At 44.8% G+C, this 22,734-nt stretch overlaps 1 protein-coding gene across 1 annotated transcript in view; it reads left to right on the top strand.

The window, feature by feature from the left end:
- The first annotated feature begins 4,274 nt into the window (after window positions 1-4,274).
- LOC131294107 (uncharacterized) overlaps window positions 4,275-22,734 on the top strand; it is a 56,989-nt gene continuing 38,529 nt past the window's right edge. The window contains exon 1 of the mRNA XM_058322189.1: window positions 4,275-4,346. Within this exon, the coding sequence (XP_058178172.1) occupies window positions 4,275-4,346 (72 nt within the window). The remainder of the gene's footprint in view (window positions 4,347-22,734) is intronic.

Here is a 22,734-nt window from a genome sequence, read left to right as displayed (position 1 = left end):
GGTTCTATTTTAGTCAATTTTAATGTTTTGACTCAATGTTAATTGTTACTTGCAAAATAATGCAATAAAAGAAGTGTTTGTTGGAGAACAAAGACACATTAAAAATAGTTCGATAAGTTGTTAATTGCACTTTATATATGGACCGATCTAACTCGATTTATGCCTCAGGTTCGAGACAAAATCATTTGCCAACGATACGCGTCATTGTAAGTGCATCGCACCATATATGAAAAATTAATCCTACTTTATTCGTTGCTTCATCAAACGCCTTCGGCGGCATCCAGAGTGCACAAAGGACAATAAATATTGTTTCTCTTAATGCAATTATCTGTCCGCAGTTGATTGATTTGTTTGCTCGACAGTGGAAGCGGCTGGAAGATTCGCTCGAACGATTCCCATTGCTCGGTAGAACTTCGTTCCAGCTAAACGTTCGATAGTGCATCGGACAAACATCCAAGATGCATTAAGCGGGAGTCGGATCGAATTACACTGCACCATAGAGTAGTACAAACCGAGTCATCCAACGAGTTTCAACGATCGACAACGGACAACGGGTTCGTGATGCCTTCAAGTTGTTGACGTTATTCCAAACAGATCCCTTTTTTTCTCAAATCCGATTGAAGCTGGCAAAGTGAACCTCCCTTTCGACCAACGATTAATTATGCCCGGATTCGTGTGTGTTGACTCTTGGCCACATGTGGGACCCACAGGGGAAATATTTCTGATACAGACTTGCAAATGCACATAACGATTGAACATTTTATGCATGTTTCTTTATGGATCCACAGGGCAATAAATAACGATGACAACTTATTTACAATGTGATCGCCCCGAGACAGGTTTTTATTCCACCCATCAAACCAATATGGTAAACGGTTCAACGATTTAAATGTCCACTTAAGGAGAAGGATAATCGACAGGACATACATATAGCATGGAAACGATTTGTGATGTTTTTTCTTCTTATTCTGTGCTTCATTCTCCATACACAAGAAGCAACATTGTATTTGACAGGCGGATGAAAAAATGCTCCACTGCCAATTCATTAGCCTGCGTCCGGTTTTACATCAGCTGAATCGATTCTCGAAGGGGTTTGTTTTTCCTCTTCCCTCACGCTTCCATGAGATGCAACTTCCTTATACGAGCTGGGCACATCTTAACGCACCACTACACTTGTCCAAATTGGCGTGCAAACAGAGAACGGTCACGAGTGAGGCTTATCGGGGAGAATGGCGCAAACAGAGCGGCGTTGAGTAGCAGAAAAAGAAAAATAACACACGGAAGGGATCGTACGTTAAAGAACTGGTCTTTCGAGCAACGCCTTCCCGAGTGACCTTGGGGTATCTTAACGGAATCGGCTACAGCCATCATCATCAGCGACAGCTGGTTTGCCCGCTTGCGTGTACCGCCAGTTCTTTACGCGCAAGGTGGCTCGTCGATGATAAAAATAATGACGCACCGGTTTTCACGTTGCTCCTTTCCGCCTTACCTAGAGCCCGCCTTCGTTCGCTGGAACCACGGGAAACGGACGGCGTCGGTCTTGATAAGATGTTGTCTTCGGCGCAAGGTGTACTGATATAAATTGCATCCCTCCCTCTCTAACTACCGTTTTGTTTTTCTCCTTGCAAGTCAGTAACCTTTACCCGGCGCAGAAAAACTGTAGACTTTTTCGGGTCCGACATGAATATGTGAATATCAAGACGTCGACATTTCGGTGCTTTTGATGATTAATCCCTCGGACGATGAATCGGTAGACGCCCGTACTCAGTTACGTCTCAGTAGATCGAATTATGAGGGCCATATACTATAATACTTTAATTTGTTTATCGCGCTTGGCATATCTTCTTTCAAAGCATTCAAGTAGCTTCAACATAGCTTAACATTCCCAACAACATACTTCCTTATATAGTAAGCTTCATCTAATGGTAAACAGAAAGGATTTTTTATGGTTGTTCCATGAGTATGTTGTGTCATATGCGTATCAGATAACCTTGCCTTAAACCGCTAGACGATTGGTAATAAACGGTAAACCTAATTCATCCATAACTTCGGGTGAATTTTCTTCGTCTCTCCACTTCAGTTATGCTTCCAGTTATTTCCACGTCAAACGCAGATTCTTATAGAGTCTATCCAAAACATGTTGATGCTGGCAGAAATTTCCCGCGCTGCTGTCAGCAACGACAACGGGGATAGTTTATCACCTCGCAGTAACTCCTCGCTGTACGAACGAAATCTGTGTCCCAAACTAAAAGCAAAAAAAAAAATGGCGATGAAAATACAGCCCTTCAGACGATTATTATTCCCCTTCTTTCGAGGGCGTCTTCGACTTTCTTCGCCCAATATCCTCCTTCTTAACCTTTTTCGCCTCCAGCCACGAGAAGGCATGTACATAGTACACCAAATTTTCTCAAGGGCCTGTGATAAGTGTGCTCAACCACGGAAAAGGAAAAGCCCTCCCGAAGTGCGCCGGTCGCAGTCGTAAAATCCCGTCGTTGATCGAAAGTCATGGCAAGGTCACGATGATGATGGAATCGCCCGGAATCGAAGAAGATGATTTGGTTTTCTTATTTGTCGTAGGTCAGTGCTGTTGGGCGGAATAATTTTCCGGCATCTTGGGCGGCTCTGCAATGTGATTTCATTCCATACCACTGCAGCATCTTCTCTTGGGATTGGAAATTTGGATCAATTTTCTCTGATTGGTTTGACGTTTTTCATTTATTTTTCGTCTTCCTCATGTTCTCAATCTTCTTGAAATTAAGGGCAAATTTTCTGGATTTTCAATCACGGTTCAATTTAGTAAGAATCCCCATTTAGGAAAATTCTTTTCAACAACACTTTCTATGGTTATTTCATTCGATGGTAAATTAGAATGTAAAAATGTTTAACACTCGCCTTTACAAGGCGAGTAAAGTTTGGAACTCATTTTCGAATGATAAGCAAATATACCTCTTCAAAGATATGTACGACCTCGTAACGTCTTCTTGAAGAAAACGTTTCTCGCCAAATATATTTGGTTTCCTTTCCATGAACCGTTGACGCTGTTTTTATGATGATTTATCTTGCAATGTTTGTTATCAAATTTATGGACGGTTCATAATACGCGATTGACCTTTCTTCCCTTTCACAGCCACCAAAAATTGTAAGCGATTGCGAAATCTCATGTGGCTCCTTGAATGGAATTCCCTACTCAGTTCGGCTGTATCTCTTCCTCTCCACTTTCGTTGGGCCCAACAGCACAGTCCATAAAAGTGTCACGCAAGCAAACCGCAAGCACTATGGGCGTCAGATGCCAACACATGGCCCGCGACGAATCTTGGGAGCTCTTTTTAACGGTTTGGTCGCTGTTTGCCTTTGTTTACCATCCTCAGAGCAACCGTGTTTATTTAGGGCCAAGCTACAGGAGGATTAAGAACCTGTTCTGCTTCCCGGAAACCAAACGAGGTCTTTGAAAACCATCCAATGTTGCATGACTCTAGCAAAAGAAGTTTTAAAAACCGTTTACACATCGTGCATCGAGCCGGTTGAAACCGTGGTTGTGCAAGTATTTCCCAAGAAGGCAGCGTTCGTGCCATAAAAAAAGGATAATCGATCTTTTATTGTCGTCTATTCGTCTTTATTTCCGTTCCGTATATCGACGAGCAATCGCCGTTCGACTTTTCCGTGCCAGTTCTCGATCGATGGGAAACAGATTGTAAAATCAAGCATCCGTCTGTTTGTTTTCACTTTAGCTTCCACACACTCGATTCCTGTTTAATTCTTTCCTAACCTGAAATTCGATCTAATTAAGACGTATCACTTCCGCCCAAGATCGTTGAGTAATGTTTCGAACCTTTTCGCTTTCGTTTCAGGCGCCAACATTCGTTGTCACCACCCCGAGCGCCCAAAGCAGGAAAGAAATGGAATGTTAGTGTGGCACGTCGAGCTGCCTGGTCGAGATGCGATCTTCGGTTGGAGATAGTTTGAAAGTTAAAGTTCCGGTAGGCAGCAGCAACACGGCAACCGGCACGTGACCATGGAACCTGCTCTCTGTGGTGTTCTGTACAATAGAAGGATTTCCGAATAGAGCACCTCAACAGGTGATCGCGAGAGATCGAGCCAACGCAGTGTATAGATTCGTTCGCGCATCTTGTGGAATGGGATTCTGCGCAGCGCCGTTTTGCAACTGAAACGTCAAAGTAAGCACAGCGCAACCTGGCATTTATGTACCTTGAACCGGGTAGTTGTCAGTTCGTCAAAGACCAGACCGGCACGTACGAGTGACAGAGAAAGCAACCATGAACGCGATGAACGTGATCCGAGCGCCCTCTTTGAAGCGCGGCAAGAACGACGAAGGCTTGAACAACAGGGTAAGTGTCTCGGCTAAGTTGGATCGACGACTGGTCTAACTGGCATAATAGAGGAAAAATTAACTTTAATCTAATTAAATTATAAAACTAAGCTGTTGAAATTGAATGAAACTGTTTATAAGATGTTTATCATTGGAGGTAGCCTTTTTACAACTACATTCCCGGAAGATGCATTTTCAATTTTCATATTTATGCCAAAGTTATCACCGCTAAAAATGCTCCGTAAGGCTAAAAACATTTTTATGTACATAAGAAATTGACTTGTACAATTTTATCTCGTTCCATATTCTCGTCACGGGCCTCATACTTAACATAAATCGATGTGCCTTGTACCATGTGCCATGTTCCAATAAAACAAGCACACATTTTCCAACGACCTTGACGAGCAAAGGTCCCCAGCAACCACCACTTTCTTCCTCTAATGGTATGCAACTGGGTGGCGATAAAACTAAAGGAGAGGAGAAGAAAAATAAAACCTGTTTTCAGAACGATGTTTCATCTGAATATGCCGGGTAGGGCAGGGCCCAAATGGTTCGAACTCCCCGCGGACGCCCACTTTTTTCCCGGGGAACATTTCTGTTCCATTCCCGGTGGGCGTCAGTTTCTTTTGTTCCGGTACAGCACATACTTCTGGTGCTGGTGGTATGTTGACCGTTCGTGTCCTTGTCTGCTTCAGTTTTGCTATTTGACTACTCGTAGTCGTAGGAAAGGAGTATGTAAATCAGAAAAGTGGTGAAATTGTCATATGAATTTTTGTTATATACAGATTGGAATTGTTTCTGCAGCGTCTCTGACTGAACGGTTTTGAAAATTGGTTTTAGCTCACTGATGTGGAAAAATGAGAAGTTTTGGAGTGAATAGGAACAGTTTCAACATGTTTCAAATTTAGTTCCACTTATTGTTTCATGTTTCAATATGAGTTGTTGCCGAACCACCGGACCTCAGGTCTACGCAGACTGCTCGAATATTTTGCGATCCCTCCCGAAAAGGGAAAGTATTCATCATCCCGCTGCGACCGTTATTACGTTCGTTTCGGATTCCCCTAATTGCAAGGTTTCCCCCGTGCAACCCCCGGAGCCGCGCTCCAACGGACATGACCGCGCAGGTCGACCGGAGGAGGGACCCGGTCCCCTCGGCTTCCAAATCTTTCCCCCGTACCATATGGTTGCCTCCAGCGCGCACTCTCACACGCCCTTACCGTGGAATGTCTCGTTCTCTCTTTTCCGTTCTCTCACTCGGGCCTCTCGATCGTTGATCTGCGCACCCCCTAGCGCCCCTTCCGGCCCTACCCGGCATCATCGGCATGCACGATAATGACAGCTGATCATGGGGAGATGATAGTAACGCCGTCAAGCGGAGCGCACAAGGGGGGGAACCACGGCACGGCGTGAGCGTGATCGCCCAGTCAGTGTTCGGTGCTCGCGATCCCAAACCGCGAATTTTCACCATCGAAGGGTTCGTTCCGTTCTGCGGCAGAAGGCGATCGGCACACGGGTTTCGTTTGGCGCAGTGTGGGTCGGTCGGTTTTGGCAGACACGCAAACCTGTGGGGTGTGCACCCCCCGTTGCAGCCGAAGGTGGGGGTGAACTTTTTTCGAAAGGGAAAACCAAAAGCAGTTCGACGCTGTAGGAGTTGCGCCGCGCGAGTGAACCTACTGTGAGCGATGGTCTGTGAGGGGTGGATGGAAAGTTTTGTGGCGGCACAGATGAACTTAGGCATAAATAACCCTCGCAGGACGGAGAGCTAAAAGAGAGTGTCTTTTACCGCCTCAAACCTCAAAGAGACGAAAGAGACAATTTGCGACGCAAAAAACGAACCGCTCGGTCCGCCTTTCGTACTTTGCGCTCGCTCGCTGGGTTGAAGCTGGGTCAGTTTTTCGTCGGCGAACGGGGCGAAATAACGCCACTACTTTTCCCAACCACGCCGCGGGGTGAGACTGCACCCTCCCTGGTGGCGGAACGCGGGCTTCGGCGTCAATGCACATTGCGCTGCGGGCGCCACGGCAAAGAAGCCGCAGAGGAAGAAGAAGAAGTGACTGTGGAACGGAAAAACAAAAAACCCTCACCGTCCCCGGCGCAACAACAACGGAGCGGGCCGTCCCTGTGCACCAGTACCGTATCGTCACTGCGCCGGTAACGTCGGTGATAGTGCGTCGTGTCGAGAGCGCGTTCCGATTCGGGCCGAACTTCCCGCTCCTCCCCGCCCCCCGAGGGTGGCCCTTTTTGCGGGTGGCTAGTTTTTTTCTCCCCCAATCGTCGCCACGTGGAAGAACCTGCGAGTACACGTACGCCGTTACCAATCGATAAAGCAAACCGACCCCCGGAATGTGTGATGGTGTCAACCGTATTTACCGGACGGCGACAACACAAACGTCTCGTCGTTACGAGCGATAGGTGGGCGTTTGACGTTCCCTATTTTTACCCCTTTTCCGCACGTTGACAAGCGCCGCGAAGGGTGATTTATCGTTCTAACTACAAGTGGTGGAAGTGTGGTGTTAGTGCGATCTTTTCGACGTCCACAGTTTGGCAGCTCACAGCGCGGTTTGTTTTGATGCACTATTTGGGGGTTGTTTTCCGTTTCCTCCAAACGAAACAGATCGTGGGTTTCTCGGAGGGCGCACGATCGGATCCGATCGGGTGGAAAAGGAAAGTTTTCCCTCAACCACCAATGTGTTGCAAATCGGTCAAAATATTTGGTTAGAGTTAGACAGTGAAAGTGGTAAGTGGTTTGTGATTGTACTAAATTGGTCCACAAAGAGAAAAAATAGAACATTTTGGAACAACAAACTTCTTAGTGAAGTGGGATCGATTCGTAGTCGATCTTTTGCATACAAATGTTATAAATAAATTCGCTTCTCCACCACTCGATTCAACCGGAAGAGAGCAAAAGGGAACGGATGGGAAGAATCCGGTGTGAGTTAGTATCATTGGTGATGTGTCCGATCGGTATGCACAACCAGAAGTGAGTGTGAAAAATAATGATGAGAAAAAATAATTCACTTCGGTTTTGAGTTCGCCCCAACTGTAAAGTACCGAAACGAATTTACGAGCAGTTATTTTAAAGTGAAACCATCCTCCTCTTCTACGCAGTGATAATGAAGGGTTAATTTAACGCGAAGCAAAGAGGTGACGGTTTTTTATAAAATCTTCCTCTGGGTTGCTGCCAAGTGAAGTCATTCACCGGCCTCTGATGCGACACCGTACAACAGCCTGGTGGTCATCCCACGCAACGCTATCGCCATGGATTACATCCGTTGTAATCAAGTAAGTTTATTGGAATTGAAAAAAGTACAATCGGCGCACAGATGGTCGAACAGTTTCGAGGGAACGGTGAAAAGTCGGTTGGATTGATTATGCGATAAGTGACCGAACAATGTTTATTGCACACACCTCTTCTAATTGGCCTCCCCCCGGGGTTGTCTTTAAAAAGTTACCGACAGTGTAACACGCTGGTACAGGTTTATGGGGCGGCAATCGTTTCTGCGCTATTTATACCAAAAAGAAACCCCGCTGGCGCTAGTTTTTCGTACTACCAGCTGATAAGTATCATAAGCTGGCAAATTATTGTTTTATTTCCGAACAATCAGCTCCCCAATGTAACTAATTGGTGTCATTTATGTAATCAAACTTGTTTTTCTTGTGTATGCATGCATCGAGCGTGTTGTTTGTCATTTGCCAGTTAATACAACTATTTAATTTTACGTCACCAATTAGAACGATTGGCTGACCGCGTGAAAGAATTAATTCAATTAAGCCATGCCAACCTCTACATCACGTTTGACATCGTTGACGAAATAACGACGACCTTAGCTCAGTAATGTAAAACATCGTTTCGGTTTGGACCTCGCGGTTGGTCGCAATTAGAAGCTCCAGTTAAGAACCGAAAGTTCACAAAATGAGCCATTAAACGAGTTGTAATAGGAGAAAAGCGTCTGAAACAATTGAATTAACCCTAATTTTGTCTCTCCCTTATGGAGATGGCTAAAGGCAGGTTCGTGGTTTAAGGCGAGGAAAAAAGCCAAGTTCGCGTGCTGAGCAAGATCGAACAGAAAACCCCGTTGCTTACTACGTTGCGATCTGATAGGGTTGGCTTTTCTTTTCCTTCCAGTTCAAAGCAGTTTTTTCTGGCTTGAGGTGTTGCTTTTAAAACGAACAGCATCTGGTTTTTCTAGCGATGCCAGGCTCCGGGTATTTCTCACACGAAATTACCTTACTTTTACTGGCCTGGAAAATTCATGGAAAACTTTTTCCTTTCGCTGGTGGTTTCGTTCCCGCGCGGCTGTATTCGATTATGGACATCTCTTTTCTCCACCTCCGGTTGTTCAGGTGGCTCGGATCTCTCGGCAGAGGAAAGCCGGGTGCAACGTTGTTTTCGAACGTTTTTCGGTTCAAATCATTCATTTATTTTCAATGCCACGCTCGCCCGGTAAAGGTTATCACCCGGGTTCACTCACCAGTAACCTTTGATAGTGGGTCTCGTAGTTTTATTTTGTCAGTGCGACCGATCGGCACGTTTTCTTCCACTACCACGTCGCCACGGTCATGTTATCAATTGAACTTGATAACTTGTCAGGTTATTTAGCAACCGTGTAAAATATTTGACGTCTCCGAAAGCGCTCATTATTTTGTTTCGGTCTCTATCGCACGGTTGCTGCTTATCGCACATGTACCTGTTTTCGGTGTGCGGATATGAGTTCTGTTTTCTTTTTCGACCTCCCAAACCTGGCGCCTCTTTCTCGGTGATAGCATGCCAAACCACCTACCTGGACGGTAGAACATTTATACGACACCAGCAAGATTTTACGGCGTCGCAAAACGACGTGTTGATGTCTTGCATGGGAGCTCTTTTCGTTTTGCGGGACGTTATCTTGTCTCTTTGACGCATTTTTTGTGGTGTGGTTGATTCTGTTTTTGTCCCTTCAACACTTTGTTTATGGATGTCATGCGTAAAATGGTGTTTATTATGATACTGCCATTAAAGGAATGATGTGATAAGTTCTGAATGAAAGTAAAGCTACATCCGAACGTAAGGCGACTACTGCCGAAGAGGTGGAAATGTAACTTCACCATTTAGTTGCTTTATTGAGTGCAAAATGTATGACTTTAGGTGTAAAAATAAGAATTATTTGCTTAACAACTCGTTACAACTTTTGCCCGGCTTTCCTTTCTTTATCCTTCTCAACCTTAACAACGGAAAAAAACCTTACCGCGCTTCGAGAACGGTTTCTCACGTTTCCGTCCACCTGTGCTCGGGGTTTTCCACTCACACACGCCCGTCGCACGGATCAAGGGACAGGTCACATAACTTGATCAGCCTTCGCAGACTTTGTCAACAGCGGCGCGGTTGTCCCCGGTTGTTTTCGACGTGTTGCGTAAGCTTACGGGACGCCGAAGCCACCGCCTTCGAGTTGTTGGAACGTTACGACCCATGCCCATATGCTCCGGCGTCTTCGGGGCAACCCGTCCAGGGGTGGACTACGGTTCACCGATTCGGATGACATGTACATAGCCGCAGGATAAGCGGGGGGAAAAACATACCTTCTGGTCTTGCCATATGGTCGCGACCGCTGGGGCTCGTCAGCTAAATGGAATGCTACCCGAGAATCAGGTTTATTTCGCTGTACCCACATGGCACAGTCGTACGTTTGCGCTTTACATCGCTCGCACGCTCGTTGGGCCGGGCAGTGCTCCAGTTTTCGGGGCTTCGCGTCGAACTCCAGAGGCGTGACACACGACGACGACGACGACGATGCATGCAACCTGATGATCCCCGAACCTTTCGACCTACGACGGTGTGTCGAAGTAGAGAATGGAGTTAGGAGGTGTCCTAGTTTTTTTTTTCTCCACCCCGTAGTCCTAGAGTTTTACCATCTCTTGCGGTGAGTCCCGTTTTAGGAAACATCTAAATGGTCATCCATCAATCAACCGGGTTGGGGTATCGCGAAGGGAACGAAAGAAAACCGTGCATTCAGCCTAACATGGTTGATATTTCCTAATGTGCATCGGTTTGAAGTGAAACGTCTGATAGGCGAACAGAAGGGGTGGTATTTTCCAAAAAAACGTCCTTCAAGAATCTCTTCGTTCTCACCGCCAATTTGACGACTCATGCAGTCTTCAGCGCAAAGTTGTGCGGTAAGTTCGAGAACTTTGGATCTCATGTCGATGGCGATGCGAAAGGGCAGCTCGGTCTCATGAGCCGCGCGGTTCGTTGTTGATTGATGAGTATTGATGCTTTTGGGAAATGAACAAGGCTTTTAGGCGACGTCTCATTTCTATCGCTGCGTAGCATGAGATGGTAAATGATTGATTTTACTTCCACTTACACAATTGTCGGTTGTATATCTGTGTAGACAAGAATTTATTTGAGAGACAAAGAGAAAATCTAAACACGCATTCTCACTTCAATGCTATTAAGACTAATTTCTTGCTATACGTTTAAAGTATAACAGGAAATACACCTGACCATCAGCTGGGAGCCGCACGAAAGCGAACCCAAGTCATATCTGGCAAAAGGTTACCTCACGCCCTTGGTGTCCAGGGCGTCCCACCTTAGCCGCCAGCTGGAAGCTGTCCTCCAAACACGGCCAGTTCACTTGCTGCCCTCCTTAATTGTCCACCCAATGTTTCCCGATGATAATGGCAATGGACGGCGGGGCAAAGACGTAATGCATTAACATGACAAACGTCGCACCGACGGGAGGCCAGTGGGTGGAATGGATTTCCAGCTTGTGCAGCATTTCTTTCGAGTCTTTTTTAGTGTTGTTTAGTGTCAGCCGTCAGCACCCTTCAACTTCTCTTTCCTACTGGGTGCTTTTGCTGCAAACATTTGCATTTACACCTGCGAATAGAAAAGCCTCGAGAAGTTTGTTTTTCTCTACTAAACAACTTCCGTTTAACTTCGGGACCTGTCAAGTTGCGCATACCGTTTTCATTTTGAAGCATATCTATAGAATTGATCTATAGTTTACAGCATATTCCATTATCCCAGAAGAGCCAAATCTCATCTGCTCACTAATTGCATTTAAGCGAAGCTATTTACTTCGCTTTTTTCTCTCCACCGCCTATCTGTCACTCTTGTGCGGGTGCGGATGCTGAATGCAAAAGAAAAATCGCTCTTTTTTGGGGAGGGGGAATTTTCCGAAATCACGGCGTAACAACCAACCCTTGCGCGCTCGGTTCGGCACCGGATCGGAATTAATTGACGGCTGTCTGTCTTATTACGTTCACCGCGACCGCCAATCGAATGGAAATTGCGGCTAGTTATTGAAAGATTCGTTTTCGCTCGAATCCACCATCTCGCTTTGTTTTAGTTCGCTCATGGGATGCCGAGATGAATGTTTTTTTCTTCTCTCCTTTAAGTAAACTTTTCTTTTTTTTCGCTGGGCGGGGAGTGTATGTAAATCAGATCGCAGTCGTTAATTATCTTGGACGTGCAGGAGAAAAATACGAACCGCGCCTTCAACTTCGTATATCGCGGTGGAGAATTGTTTTGGAAGCGGTTGCATTAAAGAAAGGGTGCTTTTTTGTGTTTATTTATTAATTTATAACTCCCGCTCGTTGTTTCCTACTCCTACACGAAACAAAAACTTCACCGTTTTTACCCCGGGGGTGGGTACTTATTTCATCATTAGTTTGCTCCACTTTGCTGTCTAGGTTTGATTAATTGTTAATTTATTAGGTGCACCGTTTTACAAAAGCTGGAGAAGAAAACGTTCAATTATTTTCTTTTGTGGCGGAGTTCGGTCGATAGGGAGCTTTCTTTCTTGGCTCGCTTTAAAGAATAGTTTCATATTTTACTTCTTACGATGGTTGTTTTAACAAGTGTGGGAGTTTAAAGTGACCTTAAATTGCATCTTCAACTCACTCACGAGTGCGCACTATTAATCAATGTGTTGATGGGCACCATCAATTTCTCGTATATGGGTTCACGGTGATTCTGACACTCGTTTTCTGAAGCGCAAAACTTCGAATCCTTTAGAAAAAAAAAACGAAATAAATTTTCCTGAGAATGGCGGCTACAAATTTGCATGTTTACGTTCTCGATGAAGATGTGCGACACCGATGCGTTGGCCGGGTTACTTTTGAAGGTGATGCATCGTGACTTGCATTGATGCACCGCATATAGTTTCAGTGCCAGTAGACTGTTGTAGTGGGAGGCGAGTTCCTTGAGACAGCATTCATTTCGATATCTTCATCTCTCGACATGTGACGTGATGTGCTAGCGATGGTTCTCTACATTGAGTGTAGAGTTCATGTTGTGAATTTCGTTGGTGGAATTAGATTTACAACAAAAATGTGTTTAATGCATTATTTGAATTCAAGGTTTCAAATAAGTTTGAAACAATAAATATTTCTTATTTTCATAACCGTTATGTTAATTTCGCTGATACGTTACCAATTTCGCTTCAAGCCAATAAATAGGCCAAGCTGTACGGTTAAGCTAATCCGCATGGTTGTTACGAAATACGATTGTATCTTGATCCAACCAGAGATGACGCAACGACAACATCTGATCCGGTGAAACGAACCATGCCTTTTACAAGTGTCTTGCGATAGCTCATCGAACTGGCCACGGATCATTTACGCGATTTTCTGATCATATCAGTGTCCCGCCGATGCTTCACTATATCGATAGCAAAAGCCTGGGCGTAGGGAAACATGGGAAAGAAAAAAGAAAAGCAACCATAAATGAGGCTTTTCTAATTATCGATACTATCGATCATCGCTTTCAGCTTTGCTGTGGTGTGTTCTTCATAAAACTTTGGGTTTAATTTTAATTCCCCTTCCCCATTTAATGTATACAAATAGTTTTGTTAAGGGGTTTTTAGGCTATAAATATACCAACCTCCCGATGCCTTCGATGGTATCCGAGATCATCATTAAAGTTTTCGCTTGCTGCCTGCCCTTAAAATTGTGCACAGTCGGAAAAGCTCACTCCGGAAAAAAGGGAAGTTGATTAGCATTTGTTACCACACCATCAGCGGAAGGCCTGTTTGACTGGTGGTGACCGAGCGTTAGATATTTGCCGCCATCACGATTTTCAATGGGCATTACTTATTTTGCAGGTTGGCCAGCAGCGATGGAAATAAATCTCCGCTCCTACTTTACACAACAAAAGATAGCGCGGCGATGCATTTGCATTTTGCGGATATAAATGTTGGTGCATTGTGATCAAGCAGTTCCGTCCGCTTGCTGCTGTTCGGTGAAAAGTTGTAGAAAATAGTTCCTGTTGGTTGCAAATAATATTTTCATAATTTTCACTGCGCAGTATTTTTTCCATCTTCTCATCGTTGAAACCAATGAATCCCATTGAGATATGAATTGTACGCCTTCCCTTGGGCGTTTAAACCACATCCAATAGTTACTAATATTATTCCACCTCTCGTGCAGGAGTGGTCGAAGTGAAATTAAACGAAACCGCGCAATAATTCATTGGCAGAAAAGTAAATGCACGCCCCAATCAGCCACGCTCGAAAAGAAAGTGAGAAAGTTAAGCAACATTGTAAAGTCCCGCTAGATTCTAATCGTCATCGGAAGTTATAATTATAAAATTCCTCGTGTAAGAAGAAACAGATTTTCTGTAGCTCGGTTTATGGTGGTAATGCCGTGCTCCCATGTCCATGCCGTTTCTTTTTTTGCTGCAAGCCATGCGTTTGCTATTTGCATAATTTGCATAACGATTATGGCATGTTCGAACCGAACGTAGGTTGGTTCTTTTTTTTGCTTCCGTAAAAAGTGGTCCTTCGTTCGTCCGAATTCGGCGCCAGTCGGTTTTGCATTTCCAGCGAAATGTGTCGATACTTTTCCTCTAGAAACACTTTTCTTGTTAGGTTGTTGCCTCATGAGTTCATTGACTAATATCTTAGGAGATCATGTGCTGTTTACCAAACATACCAAGCCATATGTCTGTAGTTTATTTGTGAGGAACAAATTTCAAACGAGATTGTGTCGAACGGAAATTCGAAACTACCTCACACCCAGCAACACTCAGTCCAAACGTGGTCTAATGTTTGTTGTTTGCTTCAGTGTTTGGTTTCATATGAAACTCCTTTCAAGCAGAACGATACTGAGTGATTATGAGACATTCCGCCTAGGTCCAGTTTCGGTTGAATGGTTCCAAAAATCGAATGCCAATAAAGTCAATAGTTTGTTCTACAGCATTGAGTTAATGATGATTGAGAAGATTTAGATCTGACACAGTTTTGGGTTGAACGTACACTTCCTGCATATTATATAGGTTGGACTCGAAGGCTTTAGAATGAAGAATTGGATAGTTTTTATTCCGAAACATTTTTTTCAATCTCTGAGAGTTGTGCTACCAAATTTAAGATGGTAGTTGAATCTGTTACTGTGTTCATTCAATTGTTCTTTAAGAGATATCATAAATTAAAAATAATTTACAGCTGGTCATTAATTAAAATGTGTTTTTAAGCTCAAGTGAATAACACAGCTGATGCGACCTATAATGAACGGAATTGTTTCACTCACCTCTGCACCAAGTTCCACGTCCATGTAAGTGGTGTCGGCCGCATTTAGATCCCACTTGACGCTCTGACAAAAACCAACAGCTATTCATATTTTCTCCGGGTGTCTGCTAACCATCACAGATTGCCATGAGCTGGGCGTCGTTAAAACTCTTCTTTTTGTCCGTTCCACTTCCGAGCGAAATGAGTTTTCATCCCACATTCTATTCTTTGGGACGAACATTTTTAGCATTTTGTTCTGGAGCTCAGCCGGGAAGCGCCCGTTGGTGTTTTGTCTTCCACTCGCGCATTCGGGTCGGAAGTTTGATTGCTTCCGGTGATCATTGGAATCATCACCACCATCATCTTCTTCATGTCGGTGGACGACAACGTAAATCATTTTGTGACAATTTTGTCCAATTTTGTCGATCAATAAACTGGTCGCAAGAAAATCGGGGAAAGCTGGCAACCACCTGATGGGTGGCATCGTAATGGTACGAATGCAGTGGGGAACAGCTGTCCGTCCTTCACATGGTTGTTATGTGATCTAATGCGCGGTGCTGCTTATGATCATGCGGTGCATCGTAAATGTGTACATCAAACTAAGCGCTCTGAGCCAATTTCTCGAGTGCTTGTGAATGTTTTCCTTTTTTTAACATTGAAGCACCGAACCGATCAACGGCGCAAGGGACCTTCCCGTTTGGGTCCGAAATCGTGCACCGCTTGTTACTATGGGAGATTTCTCCATGTTTTCTCCACCCAATGGCGGGACTAATCTTGTCGCCGAAATCATAACTACGAACGATGGAACGATTTTTGGAGTTGCCCCAATGTTCCAATAGGGTTGTACGCCGCATGGACGTGAAATCGCAAGAAGCAAACCATTTCGGGAGATGTTGACACGCCGTGCGGAGGGTTTTCCCTCCACTCCAGAAGTGCAGTCATCTCCCCCGACCGCTCGGAAAAGGAAAGTGAAATCGAGAGTTTTATTTGCGTTTTGTGTATGTTTGTCTCTTCCAGTCGTTCGCTAGCTCTGTTCGTGCAACATAACCTTTTTTCCCTTTTTTCCTCAACCCAAAACCGCCAAGAGGACTCTCGTTCGCCGCAAACCCTTTTACGGCGGCCGGTAACAACTGCAGGACCTGCACACGCGACCATCGAAGTGATCGCTCGTGATCGTGATTTATGTTTTCTTCCCATCGACCGGCGCGTTCTTCTCGTCGTCGTCGCCGGCGCTGGTGTGTCGCTTAAGGCGCCGAAAAGTGCGCTACCATCCATCCATTTTCGGACGCAAACGAAACACCCAAGCGGGCGAGCATAACTCGGAAAGGGGAGCATATGATTGTATGAGCTCGTGCTCGTGTTGCGAGCTCCGAAAAAGGGATTCCCTACGAGCGAACGGGAACGTGAGGTGGTGTGTGTGTGTGTTGGTCACGAAGTAAGTTCCCGGCCGGGGAGTGGCCCCATGATCGTGTTGATCTTGCCTTTGAGCATGCGATAGTAACCACATGCTGTTTATAATCGAATGAATGAAAGGATTTATAACTCAACAATGCGAAGCATGCGAGCAAATGGGAATAGATATTACAACACGTGATTTGATAACTTTCGCTTTTCATTTGCAGAGCGTTCCCCTTTCAAGGGTTCTGAAGTGCAAGGAAAACCGCGTGTTACTCAAGTGCATACTCATGAAGGGTGATCTTGACTTCTATTAGAAACGAGTATTTCCTGTATATGAGAATAAGAAGTGTGCGAATAATTCTAGCTGTTTGAAATAAAGGTTAAGTATAAACGAATAAGCTTACGATAGTACTTACTCTAGAAATTTATTCTAGACCTCCGACCAACTCCATGTTTCACTCTTCGGTCTTTCTGGGGTTTCTCTGGTGATTCTGGGTGTCTCTGAACTATTTCGTGCGTGGGTTGAAATGTCACAGACGTACGATACTGACTGTGAACATTCGGGAGTGCCGTTTCCTCACTTGAACCAACAGATTGTGGTCAGTCGTGTTTCCATTAGTGCAATTCCTAGATTTGCTGTACAATATGTGAAATCGAAGGCCGTTACGGCGAGTGTAGTCATATCTACCCTCCAATGAACTATGACTACCCGGGCATTCTGTGAGCTCAATTCTTGATTTATCCTCTGGTTCGACCAATTTTTTTTTTGTTTTGCCGTGCTGTACGGTTATGCTTGTCTATCAATGCATTGGTGGCCTCCGACTACGTCGGGCAGACTCCACCCTACGCTCCAAACACACACACAAGGTTTCCTGCCTGTCTGTCTGTCTCCTCCGGAGACTGTCATTTTCACTTGATGGCGGGTTGCGTTTAATTCGACACCAACACAAGACGCGCAACGGGCTGCCGTTCCTCATCCGGCTGAAGTGTTGAAATGGATACGTGAAGCAATTATTTTAACAACCACAGCTCATAATTAAATTGTTAAACATTGACACCCAAGCCACCCCCCGGACCCATCATCTCCGGGTACCGTAGCTCAACACATTTATGAAAACGATCAATGTTAGGTTTAGTTGGCGAGTTGCAACAACTCGGCCACAATCCTTACTTCACTTGGATCGGTAGTTTACCTCACTCCTACCGATGGACACTCTCGAGCGACTAATTGAATGAGCACAACCCGCTCTGCTTCCCACGTGGTTTTTTGTTTTCATTCACTTTTAAACCTTCCTCTCCATTTCGATCGAAGAATCGAAGTTCGATTTATAGGAAACTAGGTGACGAAACTAGGGTTTACAAACGTTTGCAAATTTTGAATCAGATAAACAAGGAACAAATTTGTCGTATACTGTGTTTTGAAATATTTTTAAACCAACGCAGAAAAGAAAAAAAACGTTTAGATGCCAATTGTTATAATTCTTAATGAATACCTCATCTTTACTTCACACCTTTTACCCACTTCCCAACACCACTTTGTAACGCCGCGCAGCTGCCTTAGTTCGGTAATCAAATATTCTTCCACGCACCTGTGCACCGTGAACAAATTTCCTTCAATGACCATGAAAATGATTTTCCTCTCCGTACACTTTTCTTCGCTTCCCACTCTCTCCGGTGCTGTTTTTTCCCATGAGCTACAGTTCACTCACTTACCGTTGAGCATATCAGTGCCGTTTTCTTTTACCGTTCCCGCTCCTTCCCCTCGGCGGGGTTTTTGTGTGCTTGTGGTTGGTTGTTTTTTACTATTTTCTTCAGTTTAGTTTTAATATTTACCCGCACTGAAGAGCTCCGGCGTGAAGTGGCCGATCCAGGCAACCGTCCGCCGAAGCAAAGTGTACATGTGTCTTCTCGCGGTGGATGATGCGGTTCGCAACGATGGTATGCTGGAAGCGGCTCTCTGCCCGATGGTACGACACGAGGCGCGGGGTGGAGTATGTGTGTTGAGTAAAAATCACCAAAAACGTGGCCAAACCGGCTCCCTTATCGCAACCGTTCAGCGTGGAGCATCTTTTTGTGTGTTATGCAAATGCTCGTCCTGTGTGTTTAAGGTTTTTCTTGGTCTTTCCCATTAAATGATGCTACCATAACGAACAACTGGCCAATCAGAGAGAGATACTGATGTCTTAGTTTGCTGGCGATATAGGTGCTTTGGTTCGTCTTGACTAATTTTAAATTAAAACAGAATTAAATGGCAGAGGATTTGTGTTTAAAATTATCGTCAAATGGAAACCTGGAAATTTACAAATTCAATTCTCGTTTCGTTTCTCGTAAACTTTGTACAAAAATATTTTAGGATGAATAAGAAAGAGTTTCATAAGAAATGTGTGATTAACTACATTCCGTTTATTAAAGTGACAAACGGGTTTCCAGACTCGCCCCGTGTGAAACAATGAAGTAGATTCTTCTACGCTGTTTTCATTCTAGAGTTTAATGGACAGCAGCTTCACTTATCCATAGCGGGGACTGTAACCCAACTCGGTACCATTTTTTAATGATCCTCTTTATGACTTTCCAACCGTCCTCCGACCCGACCTTCTTCCGCGTGCAAACTTCCGGTCTGATCGCGGGACTGACGCGTGCGGTTCAGCCTTTCCATCATGACTCAACCTCACGGTAAGCTCCACCAGAACGAAATGGTGGGCCGAGTTCGTTGCCCGGCACTCCGAAAAATGGCCGAGAAACGAAATATTTCACTCTAGGGTCGTCGCCGTCGACGTCGAGAACTTCTCGCATTGCCAGTCAACCGAGAAGTGTCCAAGAGCGCACCAACGCCGGTGGAAACGCACATCTGCGGTGTTGCTCATAATTCTGTTTCAAAAAACACAGACAGGCTTCTAGTAGTTCTTCGCCACCATGAACCCAGCGCAAAGACATTGAGCAAACAGTATTTTTGGAAGCGACCGAGGCCAAGATCCGATGAGCTCGGAAGGGGTTTTAAAAATTTGCGTAAAATTTGTGCCCGCCAGCGACGGCGTATGTTACTCGCTGGTGAATGGACATTTAAAGGTTTACGTGTTGGCGTCGAGCGCAGCGCCGAGTGGTGAAGACCACGACGCAACAGCTTGCCGGATTCATTCACCCGGCCGACCACTTCATTGACAAGTGTGTCAAAAAGCGGATTCGTCGCACGCACTACTTCCGGGGACGTTTTCGGAGCTTGAATAGTTGCTGTGGCCCAAAATGAATGTGATCCACTGTAGGCAGCGAGCTCCGTAACCAAAGGCATCATCAGCGTGTTTTTGGGGTTCTCTGTTTTTTTATTTCGGTTTTCTTTTTTTGCGTAAATCTCAAACTTTTACGCATAACTTCTTGGAGACTTATTTATAAAACTTATATCAAATCCAGTTTAGTGTCGCTTTTCTGTAACCGTTTTCGTCGTAGTTAATAAAGGTACAGTCACCTTCCGTCTCGATCAAAGTCTTATACTTTCAAAAACAAGAGCAAAAGGTACATACATTTAAAAAATATAAATTGATTGTTGGAATCTCTCAAATCCAGCAATTTTACTTTCTAAAGAAGAAGGATCATATCACTTTGGCGTTCCTCGAAAAATATTGTGATTCACTTCCGTTGAACATTAATATTTCTTGTACGCCTTTTCATGATCTTCCAATACTTTGGTTTGCGTCTTCGCTAAATTCGTAGAAATGCACACTTTATACTGGACCTTCTCCTAACTTTCCAACTATTTCCGGGATGTTCAAACACACCCGCTAAACCGTTTTTTTCGGATCCTACTTAAAATTCATTACCGATTTATACACCTTGCGCCAAACACTTCCGAGTGAACAAATCGAGCTTGTTCGCTTATCGTTTAACGCTCCAGCGCGATCCGTCTGTAGAACATCAATATTAATCGTGTTTCGTTTTTTTCTTCTTTGATTTCCACAATTTTCATTTCAGGTAAGCAACATTTACAAGACTGTCTTTTCAACAGGCGGGGCGAGCTGAAGCGAACACAGGCGCAACGCAAAACGAAACTACCGGGGCCTGCAAAAGTGTGAGAAAAAATGTAAAATTGTTTAATCGACCGTTAAATTGAGTCACTACATCAAACTCTGGGGTACTGTTTGAAAAATCATCATTTTGTCATCTTTGAGCCGACAATTGTGAAGCGTTGGGTGTGATTTTAGAAATTATTGTTTTCTCTTAATTTCATTTCATTTTTCGCTTCAACGAATTTCGTTTTGATTTCGTTAGCTGATTGATTTTGTGAAATCATTAATGATTTAGATTTTACTGCTTTCTTCGTTTTTAAGCCACTTTTATTTACACTAGTTGGTACAAGCTTGTTCAACTTTTTTTAATTTTGTTGAATTTGATGTATCACTTCGCTTAATTTATGCTTGACATAGCCACAACTGAGAACATGTAATTGTGAGAACAGTTCTGCATAATTTGCACACCGTGCGATGACAAAAAGTGCGTGAGCAGAAAGTAGCACCTCAGCAACAGCTGGTGCGCAATTTAAACTCCAATACAAACGGACACTTATTACAACTACTAGCCACTAGGCGACTGTCAGGGTTCGAGAACTTATTCCCTCCCGTAAGGGCCACCGTCGTGTCAGTTTTACCAGATGCTTGAAGGAAGGTACAAAAAACATTAAAAATAACGCAAACCAAATGAAACAAACACATTCACCAACACTTAAGCCAGCTCCCTGCTTCGATTTATCGTTGGAGGCAGCGAGCATGTGGGTTTTGGTTTGGCTTCAGTCTACAACCACAACCAATACCACCGTCGTGAAGGAAAACAACAAACAACAGCTCGATACAGTGCTGCTTCACAACACATCCACCAACAACGAACCCGCGAAGGTGTGTTACTCTTCGGCCCAAGAATCGCCCAGAGAGCAGTCCAAGACGCCGTCCCTGTTATGATTTCTTCCTCCGAGACACTCTGGGTATCTCCGCTCCCACAGCGACGGTCGACCGATGTTGTATCTGATCCGATCGTGAAGGTGTGTTTCGGCGGCGGATCCGTGGATCGAGTTTCACTACGACCACGCGCGAAAAGACCACCCCTCACGAAGACCAGCGCGGCCCGCGGACCGTGTGTGCGCGTGGTTGCGTGTCCCGCGCCCCATCGGGGGGTGGTTTCCGAGCACGAGTCGCGTCAGTTCTACGCCAGCCATTAACGGGAACGGTCACGAATCGACGAACCGCGCCTCGCGACCCAATTCGCGCCGATCCACGAACCGCAAACGAAATTTATCTTAAAGAAGCAAAGACACATTCTTGACTTATCAACCGAATAATATTTAATAAACAAACATTCCGACCCAACGAAATTATGTGGTGAGAAGAAGTGAAATAAACACTTGCTTTTAGTGCCTTCGAAGTAAAAATCTCGTTCGATTGAAACTGTGTGCTGGAAAACCGAATTTAAATCCTGCAACAAAAATTGAAAAATCATGTGATACATAACGTCTCTGCGGTGCTGCGATGAATTCGCATCCGGTGCATGCATCGCTTTGCCTTTCGGTGCACGTGCGCAACGTGACTGTGAGGGGGGCCAATCCGTGTCTCGGGGTGCGGCCCGAAACGGCCGCGGGGCGGAGGTGAATGACAGCGGACAGAGGTTTGAATGTAATCCTTTTTCACGCGGCACGCGATAAGATGCAAGGAAAAAAGTGATTTTCATTAACCTACCGCAGTGTGTATCAAAAAGTGTGTGAGTGTTTGCTCATTTGACGTGCCTTGCAAGTTCAAGAACGAGAAGTTTGGTTTTGGGGTGTCATATGAACCATTTATTTTGTGTGTTAAAAGTGAGGTTGTTGAATGCTTTTAAAAGTAATTTTGTTAGGTGCTTTTGAAAATAAATTAAAACACATTGCAGTAACCCTGTCGCCCTGCACAACGTACGGGTGACAAGATCTTACGCAATAAAACATTGCTTCCTTCGCTGTGATGCTGCTGTTGGCCAGTTTGGATGGAGAAATTCAAAACGGTCCGACTTCCTGCTTGCCATCCGGTGGGGATTGCGTTTCGCGATCGGCGATTAATGAACCCTGACCGATTATCGATCGCGCGACTTTCGGACTCGGAACGGGAACGTCGACGATGACGACGACGACGATCAACCTCGATCGTGCGCCCCTGGAATGGAAGTGGACAGTTAATCCGCTCGCTAATTTCGAAGCGGTCGTAATCCGTGGCCCGTTTCACTAGCAGCTGATTAAAGAAATGGGGGAGAAAGGAGAAAACGATGATGTTGGATGTGCCTTACAGATAAGAAAACGAAACAGATAAACGATGCCCTTAGGTGTTGCTGCAGCGGCTGCTGCGTGTCGGTTAGGTCGTCATGAAACAGGGGCAAGAATAGAGTTTCGAGGAAGCAACAGGTTTTGATATACTTCTTCTACAATGTGCTCCGATTGGTCCAATTGCCACCACATAGCACGGTTCTGGTGCTTGTGTTTTGGTGTAGGCGCCACCTTGTTGAATGCACTTTTTCCTACAC

This window comes from Anopheles ziemanni, chromosome 2 (genome assembly GCF_943734765.1).
Source record: "Anopheles ziemanni chromosome 2, idAnoZiCoDA_A2_x.2, whole genome shotgun sequence".
Lineage (NCBI taxonomy): Eukaryota > Metazoa > Arthropoda > Insecta > Diptera > Culicidae > Anopheles > Anopheles ziemanni.
This window is presented reverse-complemented; position numbering and strand designations above follow the sequence as displayed.